Source organism: Melospiza georgiana, chromosome 13, assembly GCF_028018845.1.
Source record: "Melospiza georgiana isolate bMelGeo1 chromosome 13, bMelGeo1.pri, whole genome shotgun sequence".
NCBI lineage: Eukaryota > Metazoa > Chordata > Aves > Passeriformes > Passerellidae > Melospiza > Melospiza georgiana.
In genome coordinates this window covers 3,447,129-3,471,028 of record NC_080442.1, presented here as the reverse complement: position 1 = coordinate 3,471,028, position 23,900 = coordinate 3,447,129, and the positions used below count along the sequence as shown (strand labels likewise).

At 48.4% G+C, this 23,900-nt stretch overlaps 1 protein-coding gene across 1 annotated transcript in view; it reads left to right on the top strand.

Annotated features, from left to right (window-relative positions):
- The first annotated feature begins 2,275 nt into the window (after positions 1 to 2,275).
- The window catches only part of NPTN (neuroplastin), a 49,794-nt gene continuing 28,169 nt past the window's right edge, over positions 2,276 to 23,900 (top strand). Inside the window, exon 1 of the mRNA XM_058033632.1 lies at positions 2,276 to 2,500. Within this exon, the coding sequence (XP_057889615.1) occupies positions 2,413 to 2,500 (88 nt within the window). The 5' untranslated portion in view covers positions 2,276 to 2,412. The remainder of the gene's footprint in view (positions 2,501 to 23,900) is intronic.

The window sequence follows — 23,900 nt, the reverse complement described above, 5'->3', positions numbered from 1 at the left end:
GTTTTCATGGAAAAGGTGTGCTTGATCCTTGCTTGTAGTGAGTCATAGCAGCAGCAAAAGGACGTGGTGGAGTGTGTTTGCTGATGATCAGCTGAGACTGACCTCGGCAGGGTGAAGGAGGAGGCACACGAAGTCAAGATTTGGGTTGTCACCACCCATTATTTCCCAGCCCACCCCACTTTGGGCACGCTGGTGACGCTGGGCTCTGCAGAAAGCTGAAAATCTCATCTGGAGGATTTTCTGCTGGTTTTTCCCCCAGCCTCCTTCTCTGCTGGTCTGTCCCACAATCTCCTACAAGCCTCATATCTCCCCACCATCAGCTGGGCTCACAGAACAAAGCAAAAGCAAGCAGCAAATCTGACCTGGCATCTGTGATTTATGACAGGAAAATAGAGAAAAGCCACCCAAAGCTCACCAACAGCCAGTTTCCAGCATGCCTGGCTTATCCAGTCATCCATGAGAGAGTTTTTGTACTCTTTGCCCACAACTCCACTGCTAACATGGAGCAAACACCTTTGCTTCACACGGCCTCGGTTTCCTACTTGAGCAAAAATGACATAGCCCTTGAAAAATCTTTTGTGTGGAAGCACAGATGGATAGAATGGTGTTTAAATTGATATTGGTGTTTTGTGGGTGCATGGACCTTAAGCTGAACAATTTGGGGTGGAACTGAGTTCCTCTGACACACTGTGGCCCCTGCAGGACAGCACAGAAACTCCTGAAGTGAGTAGGAACAGAGCCAAATACCAACTCTTGCCTTGTACTGAACAGTGTTTTAAGGCAATGAAGAACAGAAGTGAGGAGGAGTGTGGTGCTTCTCACATCCCAGCCAGAGGGGCTCTGCCATGGCGGCCCTGAGGGGATGGATCCCTCAGGCCGGCTCTACCATGGCAGCCCTGAGGGGAGGCTGCCTCAGGTGTGCTCCACCATGGTGGCCCTGTGGGGATGGATCTCTCAGGTGGGCTCTGCCATCTGTGCCACTGAGGGGAGGCTGCCTCAGGCAGGCTCTGCCATGGCAGCCCCTGAGGGGATGGATCCCTCAGGTGGGCACTGCCATGGCAGCCTTGAGGGGATGGATCCCTCAGGTGGGCTCTTCCATGGTGCCATTTTTGCCCCTGAGGGGATGGATCCCTTAGGCAAGCTCTGCCATGGTGTCTCTGAGGAGATGGATCCCTCAGGTGGGCTTTGCCATGGCACTTGCAGGGACTGATCCCTCAGAAGGGCTCTGCCATCTTGCCCTCAGTGCCCCTGAGGGGATGGATTCCTCAGGCAGGTTCTGCCATGGTGTCTCTGAGTAGGGGTTCCACTCTGCTGCTCTGAGGGGAAGGTGCCCTCAGAAGGGTCTCTGCCATCACATCCTCAGTGCCTCCATGGGAACAGATCCCTCAGAGCCCCACCATGGTGTCCCTGAAGAGACAAATTGCTGAGGAAGGGCTCCAGCATGGCAGCCTTCAGTGCCCCTGAGGGGACAGATTCCATGAGGTGGGCAGGTTCTGCCATGGTGTCTCTGAGGGGACAGATCACTCAGGAGGGCTCCGCCATCTTGCCCTCAGTGCCCCTGAGGGGAGGATGCCTCAGCCAGGCTTCAACATGGCGCCCGCAGGGATGGGTCCCCTGCCATGCCACCGCGTCCTCAGTGCCCCTATGGGAATAGATCCCTCAGAGCTCCACCATGGTGTCCCTAAGGGGACATATCGCTGAGGAAGGGCTCCACCACAGAAGCCTCAGTGCCCCTGAGGGGACACATTCCATGAGCTCCGCCATGGTGTCCCTGACGGATCCCTGAAAAGGGGTTGCACCATTGGCACCCTCAGTGCTCGAGGGGGCAGATCCCTGTGGTGGGCTCTACCATGGTGTCTCTGAGGGGACAGATCCCTGAGAAGGGGCTACGCCATTCCACTCTCAACGCTCCTCACGGGAAGCTGCCTCAGGTGAGCTCCACCATGGTAAATCTGAAGGGACGGTTCCCTCAGGCGAGTTCCGCCATTGCGCCCGAGGAACGGCTGCCTCAGGCAGCCTCCGCCATGGCGCCCCTGAGAGCACGGCAGAAAGAGCAACGAGCAGCTCCCCGCCGCCTGGGCGTCCCTGTCCCGCTGCCAGCTCGGGAGCTCGGCAAGGAGGAGAAGCCCTGGGACAGGGGAAGCGACAGCGCTGAACAGACCGGGCCGAACGGGGCCAACATGGCGGCGAGGGGCGGGCGCGGCGGGCGCTGACACCGCCCCCCCGCCTCGCCCGTCCCGTTCCCTCCCCTCCCCGGCGGCGTCGCCCCCCGCCCCCGGCGGATCTCGCGAGAGCGGGCGCTGCGCTGCGGTAGGAGGTCGGCGGAGAAGGACGGACGGAGCCGCCGCCGCTCCCGCCGCCGCCTCAGCCTCCTCGCCTTCCTCCTCTTCCTCCTGCCCCTGCCTCAGGAAGATGCCGCGCTCCGGGCCGCTCCCCGCCGCCTTCTCGCTCCTGCTGGCGACGGCCGCGCTGCTGCCGGGACCCGCCGCGGCGCAGAACGGTGAGGGAGGGCGGCGGCGGCGGGGGGAGCGGGGGGGGGGGCGCGTTGCTATGGCGGCGGGTGCGCTGTGGGCAACCCCGCGGGTGGGGGGCGACCCCGGCTTTGGGGGAAATCCCTGGGGATTTGGGGCCCCTCAGGGGAAGGGGGAAGGAGGAGAAAAGGGGGGGGACAGGCTCGGCCCCCCCGGCTCCTCCCGAGGCGCCTGGTGCCGCCGGTAAAATGGAACATCTCCTCATCTCCTCCCGCCTACTGAACCTGCATCTGCCGGGCCGCCTTAAATCATTTATAATGCAATAAAGCCCGTAGTTCCTTAGCAACTGGAGAGGTCCTTCTGATAGGAGAGTAAAAGAAGGAATTAAGGGAAAAAAAAAAAAAAAAAAAAAAAAAAGAAGCAACAACCAACCCACCACACCCCAAGCCTTCTCCGCTCCTTGTAGGCTAGCGTGAGCTAAATCCAGCGCGGCTGCCTCCTCCCCGGCGAGTTCGCAGCCAAGTGCATGACAATTAGTGGCACGGCGGAGCGGGGCCAAGAGGCTGCTCCAGCCGAGCCTCCTGCTCCAAGGAAATCCCGCAGCGCCGAGGAAAATGCCCGTGTGCCGCTGCCAGGCCGGGCAGCGCTCTGTGCTCCCGGTGCAGCATCGCGGGCAGCGCTGGCCGGGCCCGGAGAGCCGGCAAGGGCAGGCAGGGAGCTCGGCCTGCGGGAGGATCCCGCCCGTGAGGAAGGGCTGCCTGTCTCATACACCGATCCCACCCTGGTTTCATCATTTCAGCCTGCTTTCTCGCTCCTTCCTTTCTGCTCTGCAGATAATCTTCAGTCTTTGGGTTTCCCGGCTGTTGAGGGGAATTTTGCCTTGGCTCTTTGCTCCAGGGGAATCCTGCAATCGCAGGAGTGTGGAATCTTACATTCTGCTTTGGGTTGGAAGGGATCTTAGAGCCCACCCCATTCCACCAGGCCCCCATTAGGGCTCTCAGGGTGTTTGACAGTGCTATCCAGATGGGAAAAACGCCGTCCTAGAGATGCCAGGTGAGAGTTATTCCCCGAGCACGTGCAGGTTTTGCAGCGTGAAGCCAGCAGTGAGCTCTGGGCGTGTTAAGCAGAGTTTGGCATTGGCGCTGTGAATGGAAACCGGAGGCTCTCTGCAGAGCGAGGCAGCCTGGGAACACCCTGCTGGAGCTGGCTGGGATTTAGGGATCCGGGGATGGGGCTGAGCTGTGGGTTCAATGTGGTTCTGTGCTCCCCGTGGCACTGCTGAGAAATTCCCAGAGAAATTGCAGCCGCGGGAGGGAAGGAGTTAAATGGAAATGGGCCGTGTGTTCGTGCAGGGCAGGTGTCAGGTGCCAGCAGCTGCGGTGACAATCCCGCGTGGCTGCGGGACACTGCAAACGTTTGGCAGCGCTGGGGACTCTGCAGGTCAGTGATAAACAGAATTTTGGGGAGAGCTGGAAAGGGCATTTGTCCTCACCAAAGCGATCTTGGTGCGAGCGAGATTGCAGTGTGTCCTGGAAGCTGATTAATTGTTATTTTAATGAAGTGCCGAGTGACACTCGGAGTGTCTGTAATGCTGTGGGAGCTCACACAGGTGAGTGGAAATCTGCTTGGGAAGGGGGAAAGGTTGAGATCTTTGTGACTTAAGATTTATTGCTGCTCCATTTTTAACGTGAAAAGGCCCTGCTGCAGAGGAACTGGGCTTTCTTCAGCAAAGAATGGCCCGTGGGGAGTTCCTGGAACAGAACAATTCCCCTGCGGGTGGAGAACAGGTCCGGCCTTTCCTGAATTGTGCATTTTCCTTCAGAAACAGCTTCTCACCTGTGGGTGTGTGCCGGGAAGGGGCAGGGAGGATCCCAAAGGGCAGCGATTTGTTATCTTTTATTGGTGTGGAGCCATCAGAGTGGTGAAAGGTGAATAGTCTGAGTCAGGGTGCTGAAGGAATGGCCACGGACCTGTTGGAACTCACCTGGAGCAGAAAATCCCCACTGGAATGCTGAGTGTTGGTGGGAAAAAAAAAAAAAAAAAAAAAGCTTTTCTCCCAGTAGTTTTCCCAGATTTTAATGCAACCCAGAATATTTGGAGTCAGGCTGACCTATGGATTTAATCTTGCTAAAACTGGGATGAAGGTTTTATTTTAAAAGGTTTTATTTTGAGAGGTTTTTATTTTGAGGGTTTTGTTTTTTCGGGTGGCTTTATTTTGAAAGCTTTTGCATCAACACCTTAAAATCTCAGGGAAATGTGGCAGGAATTGAACTTTTCCTGAATATTTTGCTGGGAAAATGATCAGTTTCTGCTCATGGCTTACATCCAGAGCAGATTCTGATGGAACTGGGGGAGAGATGGGGAAGATGAGGAGGAAGAGCTGGAAAAATTGCCAGTCAGGAAGATCTGTGTTTAACCTGCACTTTCTAAGTTGGAAAATCACTTTAATGGAGGGAAGGAAAATGTGATTTTTCCACCATTGTTTTACCTTCAAAATTTCCAAACAAGCAGCTGGAAAACCAAAGGCTTCAGTGCAGTGATAATTCCACCCCAGATTGGCTGGGATTTAAAGGTTATTTTATTCTCTAAAATTGCTGCTTGGGCTGCCCCAATCTGGGCAATCTGCAGGGGATTTTTAGCAAACCAACACAGGAGTTGGAGTGAGAGCAAACTGGCAAGTTGTGCCCTAAAGGGCAGAGAATTCTTCACCCTAAAATTGCTTGGGCATGAGGGAAAATAAAACCAAATAAATTCAGGTGGAGCTTGTTTAGCTCATCCTCTGCATGCATGGAGAAGGAAGCAGCTGGCCAAAACCAGAATATGGATTTTCTGTTGGCATAAAAGTGACCATAAAATCAGGAAAATTAGCTGAGCTAATCCTGCATGCTGAAAATGAATTTCTTCTTGAAGGAGCCAGGGAAAAAACTTTGCTTTTCTCCCTGTTTGTGCCCACTGAGCCTCATTCATTGCTCACCAGCTGAGCTCTGCTGTGCCTGTTCCTGGTGCCCAGATAAATGTGAGCATTTTTGGAGCCTGAGTGTGGGCTGAGCACTGAGGAGAACGTTCAAAGTTCTCTTCTTCTCCTCCTCCTCCTCCTCCAGGCAGGATCTCCCCTGTTTCTGCTGCTTTCTGTCCCCAGCACAGCCCCCAAGTTGGCTTTGCCACCCTCGGGCCCATCATGAATTTTATCTCGTTGTTTTATTTTATTTCATTATTTTATTTTCATTTTGGTCGTTACTGTAGCTCCTGAAATTCACACACGTGCTGCACATGGCTCCAGCAGTGAGATTTTATTTTTTGGGGTATTTTTCTCTAATCAGGACAATTCCAGTTCCTCTAAAGTTTGGTTTTGATTAAAGCAAAGGGAGCCTTCACAGCTTGGCTCTGCCTTACCCCAAGCCCTTTTTGCCATTTTTTGAGAGTTTTCCAGCAGAATTCTTGTTTCTGGGGGTTGGAATTGAGATGGCAGGTGTGGGATTGCTCAGTCTGATCCTTTGGATGTTTAAAGGATGGACTTTGTGTGTTCAAACTCCTCAAAACAGGAATATTTGGGAATAAATAAATACAGTGATTTTTTTTTCCCAGTTAATTCCAAATTACAAATCCTGACTTCTGAAGAGCTGGAGGACAGAGCTTGGCTGTTAAAGCTCTATCAAATCCAATATCCAATAATTCGAATAATAATAATGATAATAATTCAAATAACGATGATGATGATAATGATGATAATGATGTTAGTAGTAGTAGTAATAATAATAATAATAATAATAATAATAATAATAATAATAATAATAATTATTATTATTATTATTATTATTATTATTATTATTATTTTATTTTCATGGCAATTTGTTCTCACTCCAGGTTAAGCATTTATTTGATGCCTGGTGCTGCTTTTGGTGTTGGAGATTTGCACTGTGAGACATTTTACTAGAGGAAAAATAGATCAAAATGTCCTGATCTGGTTGGAAGAAACAAGAAAAAAAAGGGTTTTTTTGCTTTAGTTCCTATAGTTTTGCATTCTGTGATTTATAATTCACAGTAATGACTGGTGTAGCTCATTACACTTTGGGGGTACTCACAGGAATCTTGTGGCTCTTCTGCTGGTTTGGAAACGTAAAATAAGATTTATTTATATTAAAAAAAACCCAGTTACAGCATTTGTGTTAGAATAGGAAAACAAGAGGAAAGGGAAAAAATGCACTCAAACCCAAAACTTCATCTGGAAGAGCAGCTGGGAGCACATGGAATTGCAGGAACTTGGGGAAATGACAGAGAGGATTTATTTGGGAATGCTGAGGGCTGGGTGGAGGTGCCCAGGAGGGCTCTTGGGAAGATGGCAGAGAGGATTTGGGAATGCTGAGGGCTGGGTGGTGCCCAGGAGGGCTCTTGGGAAATGAGAGAAGGTTTGGGAATGCTGAGGGCTGGGTGGAGGTGCCCAGGAGGGCTCTTGGGACAATGACAGAGAGGATTTATTTGGGAATGCTGAGGAATGGGTGGAGGTGCCCAGGAGGGCTCTTGGGACAATGACAGAGAAGATTTATTTGGGGATAAATAAATAAATTTATTTATTTATTGGGAAGATGACAGAGAGGATTTATTTGGGAATGCTGAGGGATGGGTGGAAGTGCCCAGGAGGGCTCTTGGGAAATGACAGAGAGGATTTATTTGGGAATGCTGAGGGCTGGTTGGAGGTGCCCAGGAGGGCTCTTGGGACAATGACAGAGAGGGTTTGGGAATGCTGAGGGCTGAGGATTTATTTGGGAATGCTGAGGGCTGGGTGGAGGTGCCCAGGAGGGCTCTTGGGAAGATGGCAGAGAGGATTTGGGAATGCTGAGGGCTGGGTGGTGCCCAGGAGGGTTCCTGGCAGAGCAGAGAGGATTTATTTGGGAATGCTGAGGGCTGAGGGTTTATTTGGGAATGCTGAGGGCTGGGTGGTGCCCAGGAGGGCTCCTGGCAGAGCAGAGAGCTCCCAGCAGCCCGCAGTGATGCCGTGAGGGCGGACAGCAGGAGTTTGCACAAAGCAGATGCTCAGAGCATTTTTAAACCTGAGCGTGCACCAGCTTGGCTCAGCACTCCGGGGGTGAGTTTAGTTTTTTTCTTTTTTTTTTTTTTTTTAATTTGTTGGGAAAAAGCTTTGTGGTGCTTGAGCAGAGCCTGCCTCGGGTTCAGGCTGCAAATGGGGTTTGAGTTGCTGTCGTTTGGAGCTGCTTGGAGGGAATGGAATGGTTTAAAAGCAGCTCTGAGTCTGTTGGCCTGGTGAAAGGTGGGCAGATGTTGGGATGGTCAAAGGATTAGAAAATGCCTAAAATAAAGGTTTTGGTTTTGGTCTGGTCTGACCAAAAATGATGCCTTGAGAAGGCTGAGCTAGAACAGGGACTAGACTGAGCTCAAGAATAAAGCAGGGATTTATTAGGAGGCCTCAATGGATCCACCTTGGGCAGCACAAGAGCCCAGCCAGGGCTGCACCCAAAATGAATCAAAATGGTCACAAAAATGGACAGCTGGTCATGAGGTCTCTCACTTTCATGAGTTCTGCTCCATTTGCATATTGGAGTTAAATGTCAATTACAGCTCCAGGTTATGAACTCCCATCCTGCTGCTTTTTTTCTGTCTTCAGTCAGAGATTGCAGCTCTGTGGGGTCCTGGTGCAGGGCAGGGTCAGGGATTGCAGCTCCCCATGGGATCAGGATGGAATCAGGGATTGCAGCTCCCCATGGGATCAGGATGGGATCAGGGATTGCAGCTCCCCATGGGATCCCAATGGGATCAGGGAGTGCAGCTCCCCATGGGATCAGGATGGGATCAGGGATTGCAGCTCCCCATGGGATCAGGGATTGCAGCCCCCCATGGGATCAGGATGGGATCAGGGAGTGCAGCTCCCCATGGGATCAGGATGGGATCAGGGATTGCAGCTCCCCATGGGATCCCCAGGATCAGGGATTGCAGCTCCCCATGGGATCAGGGATTGCAGCTCCCCATGGGATCAGGGATTGCAGCTCCCCATGGGATCCCCATGGGATCAGGGATTTTGTTTCTGCTCTTGAGTCTGAGATTTAGATCCTTGTTCCCCAGCTAGAGCAGGAATTGTTTTGTCTCCCCGCTCTGTGCACAGAGCTCACCATCCCCTAACATGAACCCAGACCCCCACACTGAAGCAGCCCAGAATGTGAAAATACAAACCCCAAACCTGAGGCTGGCTCTGTGTCTCCAGGCAGCAGCACAGCCCCGTGTGTGACCCTGCAGTGATCACCTCAGGGCTCCTGGTGCACAGAGCTCACCCAGAGCAGCCTGCCCAGGGAGTTCCATGCTTGCAGGCAGCTAATTCACATTTCCCAGGGTGGTTTGGGTTGGGAAAATTCATCCCTGGGCAGGGACACCTTCCACCAGCCCAGGCTGCTCCAGGCCTGGGACACTTCCTTCCACAAACCCCACCTGTTTCTGGTCACACCTCAGAAAAGAACAGCCTTGCATTTCTTTGCTTCCCAGCATGAAAATGCAGCACAGCAGGCAGGGCCCAGCTCCCCAGCTCCCATAAAACCAAGGCAGAGCCACCAGGGGATCCCAGGATCAGGAGTTCCATCCCACAGCCTCACCACCCTCACGGGGGAGAATTTCCCTCAGTGTTTAACCCTGTTTCACTTTTTAGCCATTCCCTGTGTGCTGTCCCTGCATCCCTTGTCCCCAGTCCCTCTCCTGGAGCCCCTTCAGACCCTGAGGTGTCCCTGGAGCCTTCTCTGGTCCCCCAGGTCTCCCAGCCTGGCTCCCCTTTTGGGGCATCCAAGGAATAAATGGCATGGAGAAAAGAAATAACTGTGAATATTTATCACCCCAGCCAGCTGGATTGAACACAAGAAGAATGTTTTTCAGTTTTGCCTGAAGATGGGCAGTTTGCACTGACCACCCAGCTGGGTTTCCACTTCAGGGTCTGGAATCACTTCAGGATTCCAAGGAATAAACTGCAAGTTGATTATTGGAGAGCTCATTTGGATTTGATTTGGCCAGAGGAGCTCTGAGCTCCCTCCTATCACAGGAACAGGGAGCTGAGCCCTGCAGGGCATTGGGAAACAAATCTTTGGGAAGTGTTTCCCAAATCCCAGAGCTCCCAAACCTCTCAGGGCTGTGACTCAGAACCTGCACTTTGGGATCCCCTGATGGCTTTTCCTTGGTTTTATAGGAAAAAATCCATGTCTGTTCTTGTCTGCTGTGTGATCAGAAACAGGTGGGTTTATTTAAGGTCCAATCAAGGTAAAAAAATCCCTTTGTAAAGGTAAAACCCCAGTGTGCCCCAGGCACACTTCAGAAACCCCAAATACAGGTGGAATTGGGACTTTGGGGGTGTGCTTGGGGAGTCTGAGTGAAAACCAGTCAGTGTGCCACTCTTTGGGCTTCATTTTGCTGTAAGAAATGGGATATTTGGTGCATTTATTCCCTAAAGCTTAATTATTTATTCCCTAGAAACTTCATTATTTATTCCCTAGAAACTTCATTATTTGTTCCCTAGAAACTTAATTATTTTCTATGGCCGCCATCCTATAATGCTGTAGGATCACAGTCACCTCTAATTTTGTCTTTTTAGGAATATTTCAGTTTTATCCCATTCCTGCCAATTCTTTATGCAGGACTGGGACTAAAGCTGTGACCCCTGGGTAATGGTAGAGCTTTTCTGCTCCGTGTAATTCAATATTTTAATTTCTTTTTATTAAAATATTTTTGATTAGATTTTTTTTTTCCCACTATAATTGGCTTTTTGCTTCCAAAACCAAAACAGAGCCAGGAAAATTCCCATTTCCTCCCAGTTTTAAGGGTGCTGAAGCTGATAAGGGGCTGGAATATTGTATTGATGGTTTCCTTCAGCTTTCATTTGTTGCATTTTTGATCTGACAAGGTTTTCAGCACTTTGCTGAGCAGTTCAAAACCTGCAGCAAAGTGCTGAAAACCCTGTCAGATAAAAATGCAACAAATTGAAGCTGTTCTCACCCCAGGCTCTGAGCTGCCTCTTTGGGGTCTCAGGCTCCCAAAGCTCCTATTTTTAGTGGTGATTTGGTGACCCCAATCTTGAGCCATATGGAGGAAAGGGAAAAAAAAAAAAGCTAAAAAAAAAGGAAAAAAAAAAACCTAAAAAAGGAATAAAATGTGAGGTTTGGTTTGCAGGAAGGGAATTAGTGGGAGAAAGGAGCCAAAACCACAGCAGGGCACTGCCCTGGTGCTCTCCTGCTTTGGGGCCTGACAAAATGGCTTCAGAATTCCCAAAAATTTCCCAAACATGACCCTGTTGTGATCCTTTTGCCAAGTGAAATATTTCAGAGCTGGGGAGCTGCTAAATCAGGATTTTTGGGTATTTTGTGGCAACCTGCATTTGCTTGGATGGAAATGGAAAAGTGGGAAAAGCACCTCAGCAGCAAATTCCTGGGGGCTGTGCCTTTCATTCCTGTCACACTTGGATCAGTTTATCTGGGGGATAAATCCTCCTGTGCTTCTGCTGGGCTTTATTCAGGTATTTTGAGGGAAAAAAAAAATAAATCTTTTAAAGCTGCTGTAAAATTGTAAAATTGCTGCACTGCTGAATGTGGGTGGAGAGTGCAAGGGACCCTGTGAGGGGCAGCTTTTAGCACTGGGAATAAAGCAGGATTCTGGGGTATAAAGCAGAATTCTTGGATATAAAGCAGAATTCTGGGATATAAAGCAGAATTCTGGGTTGTAGAGCAGAATTCTGGGGGTGTAGAGCAGAATTCTTGGGTATAAAGCAGAATTCTTGGGTGCAGAGCAGAATTCTGGGGTATAAAGCAAAATTTTTGGGTGCAGAGCAGAATTCTGGGGTGTAGAGCAGAATTCTTGGGTAGAGGCAGAATTCTGAGATATAAAGCAGAATTCTGGGGTATAAAGCAGAATTCTGGGGTATAAAGCAGAATTCTGGGGTGTAGAGCAGAATTCTTGGGATATAAAGCAGAATTCTGGGGTGCAGAGCAGAATTCTTGGGTATAAAGCAGAATTCTTGGATATAAAGCAGAATTCTGGGGGTGTAGAGCAGAATTCTGGGGGTATAAAGCAGAATTCTTGGGATATAAAGCAGAATTCTGGGGGTGTAGAGCAGAATTCTGGGGGTGTAGAGCAGAATTCTGGGGGTATAAAGCAGAATTCTGGGATATAAAGCAGAATTTTTGGGTGCAGAGCAGAATTCTGGGGTATAAAGCAAAATTTTTGGGTGCAGAGCAGAATTCTGGGGTGTAGAGCAGAATTCTTGGGTAGAGGCAGAATTCTGAGATACAAAGCAGAATTTTTGGGATATAAAGCAGAATTTTTGGGATATAAAGCAGAATTCTTGGGATATAAAGCAGAATTCTGGGATATGAAGCAGAATTCTTGGGATATAAAGCAGAATTCTGGGGTACAGAGCAGAATTCTGGGGTACAGAGCAGAATTCTTGGGATATAAAGCAGAATTCTGGGGTACAGAGCAGAATTCTTGGGATATAAAGCAGAATTCTGGGGTACAAAGCAGAATTCTTGGGTAGAGGCAGAATTCTGAGATACAAAACAGAATTCTGGGATACAAAGCAGAATTCTGGGGTATAGAGCAGAATTCTGGGGGTATAAAGCAGAATTTTTGGGTGCAGAGCAGAATTCTTGGGATATAAAGCAGAATTCTTGGGATATAAAGCAGAATTCTTGGGGTATAAAGCAGAATTCTGGGGTATAAAGCAGAATTCTTGGGGTATAAAGCAGAATTCTGGGGGTATAAAGCAGAATTCTGGGGTATAAAGCAGAATTCTTGGGATATAAAGCAGAATTCTTGGGATATAAAGCAGAATTTTTGGGTGCAGAGCAGAATTCTTGGATATAAAGCAGAATTCTGGGGTACAGAGCAGAATTCTGGGGGTATAAAGCAGAATTCTGGGGTATAAAGCAGAATTCTTGGGATATAAAGCAGAATTCTTGGGATATAAAGCAGAATTCTTGGGATATAAAGCAGAATTCTGGGGTACAGAGCAGAATTCTTGGGGTGCAGAGCAGAATTCTTGGGTATAAAGCAGAATTCTTGGGATATAAAGCAGAATTTTTGGGTGCAGAGCAGAATTCTTGGATATAAAGCAGAATTCTGGGTGCAGAGCAGAATTCTGGGGTATAAGCAGAATTCTGGGGTATAAAGCAGAATTCTTGGGATATAAAGCAGAATTCTGGGGTATAAAGCAGAATTCTGGGGTGTAGAGCAGAATTCTGGGGGTATAGAGCAGAATTCTAGGATATAAAGCAGAATTCTTGGGGTACAGAGCAGAATTCTGGGGGTATAAAGCAGAATTTTTGGGTGCAGAGCAGAATTCTTGGGATATAAAGCAGAATTCTTGGGATATAAAGCAGAATTTTTGGGTACAGAGCAGAATCCTGGGGTACAAAGCAGAATTCTGAGATACAAAACAGAATTCTGGGATATAAAGCAGAATTCTTGGGATATAAAGCAGAACCTTGGATATAAAACACAAGCAGAACCTTTTGACTCAGGTACCTTTTTACTCAGTTTAGGGGACGTGGCTGAAATGTGATTTTGTTTAGGTCACCATTTCTGTTCCTCTCAGCCACCACAAAATCCCTGCAGTGTGATTAAACACAATTATTGTTGGTACCGTGGTGGTGATGTTAATTTTTAAAAATTCCACTGAGCAAAGGAAGCTTCTCTCAGAGTTTTTTTGTTTTTTTTTTTTTTCCCTGCTGGCTCTTTGAAGAGCCCAAATCTGCTTGGCTTTTAATTGGATTTTGCTTTTGTTGGGAAAGCTCTGGGAAGAGCTATGGGGCTCCCTCTCAAGCTCAACAAAATAACCACAAATTGGCATTTGGGGGTTTTTCTTTTGAATTATGTGAGGAGTGAGTGGCCAGGGCAGGGAGGTGATTCCTGCTGGGGATTAGGATGCACTAATGCTGCTGGAGTGGAATTCCAGCTGAGGAATGGGGTGCAGGAGGAGCTGCCCTGCCCAGGTTATTTCTGGCCCCATAATCTCAGCAGTGTCAGGAGGGCTGTGGAGATCAAACCTCCTCAGGGCCAGGGAGGGGCTGGGCTGGATCCCATCCTCATCCCAGCCACCAGGCCTTTGGGGAAAATGGCAAATTGTGTTTCCTACAGAAAAAAAACCAATCCTACAATTTACAAAACCCCTCTGAAACCATGGCTGGCAAAGCATTCCACAGAAATGGCATCCCTTGGAAAATGCAGCTTGGAAGCTGGGCTGAATCCCTCCCAAGGAGATTTCCTTCCATGGGGAACCTGTCCCTCCTCTCCCAGAGCTTTTCCAAGGGTTAAACCCCACATGAGACTCAGCACAGGCAGGAATTGTTCTCTGCTCTCCCCTTTCCATTCCCAGAGGTTTTTCCAGAGGTTAAACCCCTTTCATGCCCAGCACAGGCAGGAATTGTTCCCTGCTCTCCCCATCCCTTTCCCAGAGGTTTTCCCAAGGGTTAAACCCCACCTCAGGCTCAGCAAAGACAGGAATTGTTCTCTGCTCTCCCTGTTCCTCTTCCGGAGATTTTCCCAAGGGTTAAACCCCCTCAGGCTCAGCAAGACAGGAATTGTTCTCTGCTTTTCCCAGAGATTTTCCCAAGGGTTAAACCCCTTCATGCCCAGCACAGGCAGGAATTGTTCTCTGCTCTCCCCATCCCTCTCCCAGAGATTTTCCCATGGGTTAAACCCCACAGCAGGCTCAGCACAGGCAGGAATTGTTCTCTGCTCTCCCTGTTCCTCTCCCAGAGATTTTCCCAAGAGTTAAACCCCACATCATGCTCAGCAAAGGAAGGAATTGCTCTCTGCTCTCCCCTTTCCATTCCCAGAGGTTTTTCCAAGGGTTAAACCCCACATCAGGCTCAGCACAGGCAGGAATTGTTCTCTGCTTTTCCCGAGGTTTCCCAAGGGTTAAACCCCCTCATGCTCAGCAAGGCAGGAATTGTTCCCTGCTCTCCCCATTCCTGAAGAATCCCCCAGCCAGCAGCTCTGCTCTCATCCCTTTTGAAGGAATACAGGAATTTCAGTGCTGCAGCTGAGGAATGGACAAGAATCCCTCCAAAGCAGGGGAAGGCTCCTGGGAAGTGCCCAAAAAATCCATGTTAACAACTAAAAACCTTTCCCTGGAAAGCAGTGGGAAGGGATTCAGCTGCAGCACAGGAAGCACAGCCTGAGCAGGCAGCAATTTCAATTTGTCTGCAGCAGCTGAAGCTCTCAAAAATTGCTCGGGGAAAAATACCCCTAAAAATACAATTTTTAAGCAGAGCTCAATGTGCACAGCAGAGGAAATCTGCTGCACAAATGTGCCATCTCTGCTGCTTTTTAATCCATCTCCTCCTGCTTTCCTCCTCCCTGTGCCTGGAATTCCAGTGGAATTCTCCTGGAATTTCAGCATTTCCTTGGTGCTCTGAGCAGGGCAGCAATTCCTTCCCACTCTGGACAGGGGATAATGGAAGCACCTCCAGCCCCATGTCCAGCAGCAGGGCCAGGATTTCACACTTGAGGCAGCTGAGCTCTGGTTCAGGCTGCAGAACGTGCTGGCAGTGTCATCCCCTGTGCTGCTGCCATTCCCTCTGCTCACTGAGGAATTATTTTTGTGGCTGAGCAGCTTCTCCTCAGCCTCTGTTACATAATCCCCAATTCAGCAAAGGGCATTTCTTGTGAAAGGTCGCTGCATGGAAATGTCCTTTCCTCCCTCATGAGGATGTGGAGCAGCTCCTGCTCCTGCAGAGTGAATAAAAGGGGGGAAAAGCAGCTTTGCTGGAGAGAAATGGGATCAGTCTCCTGTCAAACACATTTGTTGGATCAGGAAAGGTCAGGGGAGAAGGGGGGGAGCTCTGAAAACCTTTGGTTATTTAAAACCCTTGCACCACGCCATTAGAGAGCCAGGCTGAGGATTTTACAGTGCTAATCTAACACAAAATCATTTTCATTACCAACCTTTGAGGTGTTTTCAGTGGCTTTCAGACAGAAATTTAATGCTGTTTTAAAATTTTTTGAGCTTTTCAGCTGCTGCAGACAAATTGAAATTGCTGCCTGCTCAGGCTGTGCTTCCTGTGCTGCAGCTGAATCCCTTCCCACTGCTTTCCAGGGAAAGGTTTTTAGTTGTTAACATGGATTTTTTGGGCACTTCCCAGGAGCCTTCCCCTGCTTTGGAGGGATTCTTGTCCATTCCTCAGCTGCAGCAGTGAAATTCCTGTATTCCTTCAAAAGGGATGAGAGCAGAGCTGCTGGCTGGGGGATTCTTCAGGGATGGGGAGAGCAGAGAACAATTCCTGCCTTTGCTGAGCCTGAGGGGGTTTAACCCTTGCAAAACCTCGGGAAAAGCAGAGAACAATTCCTGCCTGTGCTGGGCATGAGGGGGGTTTAACGTCTGGAAAAACCTCTGGGAATGGAAAGGGGAGAGCAGAGAACAATTCCTGCCTGTGCTGGGCATGATGTGGGGTTTAACCCTTGGAAAAATCTCTGGGAAAATCAGAGAACAATTCCTGCCTTTGCTGAGTCTCATGTGGGGTTTAACCCTTGGAAAAGCTCTGGGAGAGGAGGGACAGGTTCCCCATGGAAGGAAATCTCCTTGGGAGGGATTCAGCCCAGCTTCCAAGCTGCATTTTCCAAGGGATGCTGGAACTGCCATTTCCCTGGGATGCTTTGCCAGCCATGGTTTCAGAGGGGTTTTGTAAATTGTAGGATTGTCTGAGGGAGTTCTTGGCTTTTTTCTGGCACATGAGGGAATTGGTGACACGAATAAAATTGGTGCCTCCTGTGAGCACTCCTGCACTGATATTCCTTAATATTTCCATTGAAATATGGGAAAAAATGCTTTTTGAGGCACTGGACTTGCTGTGGATCTGGGTTCACAGGTTGGTCAGAGCTGGCCTTGCTCCATCTTTATCCATCTCTGAGTTTTAGGTAAATCAGATTTTTTCCATGCTTCCTGCTAAAGTGACTATTTGATATCAAGTCTCCAGTGAGATAAAAATGGTTTTGCACTCAGCATGGCCCAAAAAGACAGAAACACTTCCATAAACTGCATCCCTTTCAATTGGCAAGGTGCAGAACCCTGGAATTCTGTAGTTCACACTGAAGCCTTGGGAGCAGATGGGTGTCAGCAGCAGAGCTGGGGAGGGAAGGAGCTGGGAGATGGAGCTGGGGCTTGCACTGGTGGAGCAGGAGCTGTGCAGGGACTCAGAGCTGCCCTGGGGGGACACAAGGGACACCCCAGCTGTGCCAGGGCTCTGTCTGAGCTCCCTCACGGGCTGGGCTGCCTCGTGCAACCAGGGAACTGCCAGGGCTCTGCTCTTCCTGGCCAAAAATTGGGAAAAATCTCCACTCCTGCTCTCCAGAAGGTGACACTGGTTATGGAGGCACAGTTTACAAACCCTGTCCTGGTGATTCTTCCCTGTGGGATATTTATGGAACTGTCAGAGCTTTGTTCTTCCTGGCTAAAAATTGGGGAAAATCTCCATTTCTTCTTTCCTCATTTATCCCCAGGAACTGATCCCTGTGTCCTTTTCCCTGCAGCCAGCTATGGAGCCACAGGTTATAAACCCTGTCCTGGTTGTTCTTCCCATGGGATATTTATGGAACCCCTGTCCTGGTGATTCTTCCCATGGGATGTTTGTGGAACCAGGGAACTGCCAGAGCTTTGTTCTTAATGGTTAAAATCTGGGGAAAATCTCCATTTCTGCTCTCCAGAAAAAAACACAGGTTATAAACCTTGTCCTGGTTGTTCTTTCCTGAGGGACCAGGGAACTGCCAGAGCTTTGTTCTTCCTAAATCTGGGGAAAAATCTCCATTTCTGCACTTCAGAAGGTGACACTGGTCATGGAGCCACAGGTTATAAACCCTGTCCTGGTTGTTATTCCCATGGGATATTTATGGCAACCCTGTCCTGGTGATCCTTCCCATGGGATGTTTATGGATCCAGGGAACTGCCAGAACTTTGTTCTTCCTGTCCAAACATTGGGGAAAATCTCCATTTCTGCTCTTCAGAAAATAACACAGGTTATAAACCTTGTCCTGGTTGTTCTTTCCTGAGGGACCAGGGAACTGCCAGAGCTTTGTTCTTCCTAAATCTGGGATAAATCTCCATTTCTGCTCTTCAGAAAATAACACAGGTTATAAACCTTGTCCTGAGGGACCAGGGAACTGCCAGAGCTTTGTTCTTCCTAAATCTGGGGAAAAATCTCCATTTCTGCTCTCCAGAAGGTGACACTGGTTATGGAGGCACAGGTTATAAACCTGGTTGTTATTCCCATGGGATATTTATGGCAACCCTGTCCTGGTGATCCTTCCCATGGGATGTTTATGGATCCAGGGAACTGCCAGAGCTTTGTTCTTCCTGTCCAAAAACTGGGGAAAATCTCCATTTCTGCTCTTCAGAAATGTGGTTGTGGAGCCCCAGTTTATAAACCCTGTCCTGGTTGTTCTTCCCATGGGATATCCCAGCCTTGTCTCAATTCTCACTTGTCCCCTTCAGGTGGATTGTCACCTAGAATCCCTGGAATTGTGTCCAGAGCCCAGCCAGGAGGGGATTTTTGGGAAGGGAATTCCCTGGAGCTGGGGGAAGTGGGGCTTTTCCTCCCAGGGCTGTGCTTGGATGTGTTTCCTCAGGGAATTAATTGGGGCTGCTCAGATCAGGTTTTGCACCCTGAAAGTGGCCATGGAATACCAGTTGTGTTTGCAAAGTGGGAAGGGAAGCATCCCTGGTTTTATTCCAGGGAAACTTGGATAAAAGTGTCTGGTGGGGGGCAGGGTGGGGGGGTCTCAGGCTGATCTGAGGGGTTGGTGGGGCCAGAGGAACTTCCACTATAATTTCCAGCCTGAATTCCTGATTTATCCTCAGAAACTGATCCCTGCTCAGGAATCCTTTCCAGCCTAAATTCTGATTTATGGAACTCATCCCTGCTCAGGAATCCTTTCCATCCTAAATTCCTGATTTATGGAACTCATCCCTGCTCAGGAATCCTTTCCAGCCTAAATTCCTGATTTATGGAACTGACCCCTATTGAGGAATCCTCTCCAGCCTAAATTTCTGATATATTGAACAGATTCCTGTGTCCTGTCCCTGTTCAGGAATATTTTCCAGCCTAAATTCCTGCTTTGTAGAACTGATCCCTGTTCAGGAATCCTCTCCATCCTAAATTCTGATTTATGGAACTCATCCCTGTTCAGGAATCCTTTCCAGCCTAAATTCCTGATTTATCCCCAGGAATTGATCCCTGTGTTTTTTCCCTGTTGAGGAATCCCTTCCAGCCTAAATTCCTGATTTATAGAACTCATCCCTGCTCAGGAATCCCTTCCAGCCTAAATTCCTGATTTATAGAACTCATCCCTGCTCAGGAATCCTTTCCAGCCTAAATTCCTGATTTATGGAACTCATCCCTGCTCAGGAATCCTTTCCAGCCTAAATTCCTGATTTATGGAACTGACCCCTATTGAGGAATCCTCTCCAGCCTAAATTCCTGATATATTGAACAGATTCCTGTGTCCTGTCCCTGCTCAGGAATATCTTCCAGCCTAAATTCCTGATTTCTAGAACTGATCCCTGTTAAGGAATCCTTTCCAGCCTAAATTCCCGATTTCTCCCCTGTGCCCATCTGTGTCAGGAAGTCCCCCTCAGGCACATTCCCAGACCCAAACCATTCCCCTCAGGATGAGTTTTTTGGAATTTGCCCACAAATCTCCTGTGCAGGGGAATGGGGAATGCTGGGCTGGATGATGAATGATTTATTCCTTGCCAGGGCTCACATCCACTGAAAATCTTGGAAATGAGTTAAACACACAAAAAGTGACAGCTGGAAGAGGTGAAACACTGATGTTCAGGGACAGGCACAGGGATCAGTCCCATAAATCAGGAATTTAGGATGGAAAGGATTCCTCAACAGGGACAGGACACAGGGATCAGTTCCTGGGATAAATTAGGGATTTAGGCTGGAGAGGATTCCTGCACAGGGATCATTTCTACAAATGAGGAATTTAGGCTGAAAGGGACACAGGGATCAGTTTTATAAATCAGGAATTTGGGATGGAAAGGATTCCTGCACAGGGATCAATTCCTGAGGATAAATTAGGGATTTAGGCTGGAGAGGATTCCTGCCCAGGGATCATTTCTACAAATGAGGAATTTAGGCTGGAAAGGACACAGGGATCAGTTTTATAAATCAGGAATTTGGGATGGAAAGGATTCCTGAACAGGCACAGGGCACAGTTCAATACATCATGAATATAGGATGGAAAGGATTCCTGCACAGGGATCAATTCCTGAGGATAAATGAGGGATTTAGGCTGGAGAGGATTCCTGCCCAGGGATCATTTCTACAAATGAGGAATTTAGGCTGGAAGGGACACAGGGATCAGTTTTATGCAGATGTTTAATCCCAGTCCTGTGGGATGAATCCTCAGGTTTCCTGCCTGTGGAAGGAGCCCCGTGCCCTGGCACAGCTCCTGCATTTTGATGCTGCTCTCTGGGCTGGGCTCTCCTCTCTCCCAGCTCTGGGAAGCTGCAGGATGAGAAGGCAGGAATTAAATCCAGGAATTCAGTCCAGGGATAGCTCTGGGCTCACCTGGGCACCTCAAACCTGCCTTAAAGCTGCTCTGGAGCTGGCAGGAATTAATGGGATTAATGCCAAATGTATCATTTTGTGCTTCCTGGTGAGAACAGAACGGGAGAGCATCGATCTTAAGGAAAATGGGTGTGGACAGGCAGGATGCTGCAGGGCCTTCCTGGAATTTGTCCCCAGGCCTGGGTCCTGTCTCCATTCAGGAATCCTTTCCAGCCTAAATCTCTGATTTATGGAACTGATCCCTGTGTCCTTTTCCAGCCTGAATTCCTGATTGATGGAGCTGATTCCTGTTCAGGAATCCTTTCCATCCTAAATTCCTGATTTATGGAGCTGACTCCTGTTCAGGAATCCTTTCCATCCTAAATTCCTGATTTATGGGACTGATCCCTGTGTCCTTTTCCCACTCAGGAATCCTTTCCAGCCTAAATCCCTAATTTATCCTCAGGAATTGATCCCTGTGCAGGAATCCTTTCCATCCTATGTTCATGATGTGTTGAACTGATCCCTGTGTCCTGTGCCTGTTCAGGAATCCTTTCCATCCTAAATTCCTGATTTATAAAACTGATCCCTGTGTCCTTTCCATCCCAAATTCCTGATTTATGGAACTGATCCCTTTTGAGGAATCCTCTCCAGCCTAAATTCCTGATTTATGGAACTGATCCCTTTTGAGGAATCCTCTCCAGCCTAAATTCCTGATTTATAGAACTGATCCCTTTGTCCTTTCCAGGTTCAGGAATCCTCTCCAGCCTAAATCCCTAATTTATCCCAGGAACTGATCCCTGTGTCCTGTCCCTGTTGAGGAATCCTTTCCATCCTAAATTCCTGATTTATGGAACTGATCCCTGTGCCTGTCCCTGAACATCAGAGTGTTTCACCTCTTCCAGCTGTCACTTTTTGTGTGTTTAACTCATTTCCCAGATTTTCAGTGGATATGAGCCCTGGCAAGGAACAAATCATTCATCAGGGTGGTTTTTATCCAGCAATGCTCTGCCAAAGTGAGATTTCCCCACCCTCAGAACTCTTTGGCACTTAATTAAAAGAAGGAGAAGGTGTTAATTAGCCAGGGCACCTCATTAAGACAGCCCAGTTGAAGGGAGCAGCTCGTGCCTGGATTTTCTGGGATATTCCCATCAAGTTGTCCATGTGGGAATAAAGCAGAAATCAGCTCAGGTGAGGGCACAGCAGAGCTGAGCAGTTCTTGCCTTTTCCACTTGCAATTTTGTTCATTTATTTGAAGAATTTAAAAAAATCAGGCTCCATAATTAAGGGAAATAAAGCCACCAGAACTCTCCTAAAGGCCTGAGAGCAGTGAAATACAAATTTTTGATGTGCTGGGAGGTTTTCCAGGTGGGTTTTTGCTGTAAAGGCAGCCAGGCTTGAAATCATTCAGTCCCACAGCAGTTACACTTTATTTATTATGGCTCCAGACTGAAAATCAGGTTTATTTTTGCATTTTAGCCTTGTAGACTCAGTTCTGAGTTTGGAACTGTGTTTGTGCTGTGATTTAAGTGGGATTTCATTGATTTAATTGATTTAATTCACCTTGAGCAGCAGCCTCAGGATGGGGTGGGAGCATTGTCCTGCTTTTTAGGGTTCCTTGGTCACAGTTGTGCTGGTTGTGATTGAAAACTTCCTTGGAAATCCTTTTATTTTTTTCTTCATTTTGATCCTAATTTGTCCATTCTTTGTGTGTCTTAAACCTGGTTTTTGCTGTCTTTGAGCCTGGTTTAACATCTTTCCTCAACTTGGCTTTTAAGGCAAAGCACTTTTGTTTTTTAAACCCCTTTTTTACACCAGACTTACCTTGGGGAGATGAAAATTCTCCCTGCTCTGCTCCTCCAGGGCCATTCTCCTTAATTCTTTTGCACCTTGATGAAATTTGAATTCCAAAAGGATATTTTAATTATTAAACAACAATTTCTGCAGTTCAGAGATGACTGCCTTGTGTATTCTCACCCTGGCAAGTTTTACAAGAATTCCTGAGCTCTGAAAATCCTGTTTTTTCTCTGTTGGGGGTTTAATTTTCTTTCCTCAACACAAATTTTAAGGCAGAGTTTGGAAATGAGGGGAGCCCCTGGAACTCTGTGTGGGGACTGAAATGTTTTCCTGGTTTTAGGGCATTAATCTCTCCTCATCTCCATCCACACAACTGAGGCATGAGATCAAACCCTGAATAAATAAACCACTTCCAGAAGGGGTTTTAGGTTAGTCCCAAATCTTTGGGGTTAAACAGACCCAAATCTTTGGGGTTAAACAGAGCACAGTCCCAAATCTTTGGGGTTAAACAGAGCACAGTCCCAAATCTTTGAGGTTAAACAGAACACAGTCCCAAATCTTTGAGGTTAAACCAAGCACAGTCCCAAATCTTTGGGGTTAAACCAAGCACAGTCCCAAATCTTTGGGGTTAAATCAAGCACAGTCCCAAATCTTTGGGGTTAAATCAAGCACAGTCCCAAATCTTTGGGGTTAAATCGAGCACAGTCCCAAATCTTTGAGGTTAAGCAGAACACAGTCCCAAATCTTTGGGGTTAAATCGAGTTTAGTCCCAGATCTCTGGGGTTAAACCAAGCACAGTCGGAAATCTTTGGACTTAAGCGGAGCAGAGTCCCAAATCTTTGGGGTTAAACAGAGTAGTCTGAAATCTTCAGGTTTAAACCAAGCACAGTCCCAGATCTCTGGGGTTAAACCAAGCACAGTCACAAATCTTTGGATTTAAACAAAGCAGTCCCAAATCTTGAGGTTTAAACAGAGTAGTCCCAAATCTTTGGGGTTACGCAGAGCACAGTCCCACATCTCTGGGGTTAAACCGAGCTCAGTCCCTTGGTGCTCTCCTGTGCTCGTGGCTCTGTCTGGTTTGGGGTTTTGTTGTGCTGCTGTCTCTGAGCAGGAGCTGAGCTCTGGGACAGGCCCAAGAAAGGCAAGGCCGGGCTCTGGCAGCTCCTGCGTCACCAGGACCTGCCCAGTGTCACCCGCTCCGTGCTGGGACAGCCCTGGAATCCACTGGCAGGGCCCAAAGGCAGCAGCACTTCCCTTCCCTTCCCTTCCCTTCCCTTCCCTTCCCTTCCCTTCCCTTCCCTTCCCTTCCCTTCCCTTCCCTTCCCTTCCCTTCCCTTCCCTTCCCTTCCCTTCCCTTCCCTTCCCTTCCCACTGCTCTGTGCTTCAGCCTCGGGAATAATTCACCTTTTTCCTCCCTTTTTGGAGTTTTTTAAGCATTCCTGCTTGGTGCTGACAGACCCCAGCTCCTTGTGCAGCTTCTGGCTGGGTGTCACCATGAGCAGTGGCCCTCTGGTGGCATCACCTCGCTCACTGCTGCTGTTTGTGAGTGGCTGGAAATGCAAAATATTAACTCAGAACTGCCCTTGGTAATTTAAATGTTTGTTAAATTATGTATGGAGGCTGTTTGGCATCCCAGGGAGTGCTGGTTATGGGGGTGAGGGAGAGCTGGTCATTGGGGTCAGTGCTGGTCATTGGGGTGAGGGAGAGCTGGTCATTTAGGATTAGGGAGCACTGGTCATTTAGGGTCAGGGAGTGCTGGTCATTGGGGATTGTGGCTGTTAATTACTGGGGTTTGTGGTTGTTGGTCATTAAAGGCTGGGGCTGTTGGTCACTGAGGGCTGTGGCCATTAGGGAGCCCGTGGCTGTGGTCACTGGTCACTCATTAAATGCTGTTTAATGAGTGCTCCAAGTCCCCATTTCCATTTCCAAACCTCACTGATTTGCCTCTCATCCTAAACCAAGCCATGAATGCCAGGCCAGGGATGGCACAATCCGAGGCCAGGGATGACAGGCTCTGAGCTTTCCTGGTGTGACACTGTCCCTCCCCACGCTGCTGATGTCCCCTGCCCCAGCAGAGCACCAGGATGGCTTTTGCTGCATA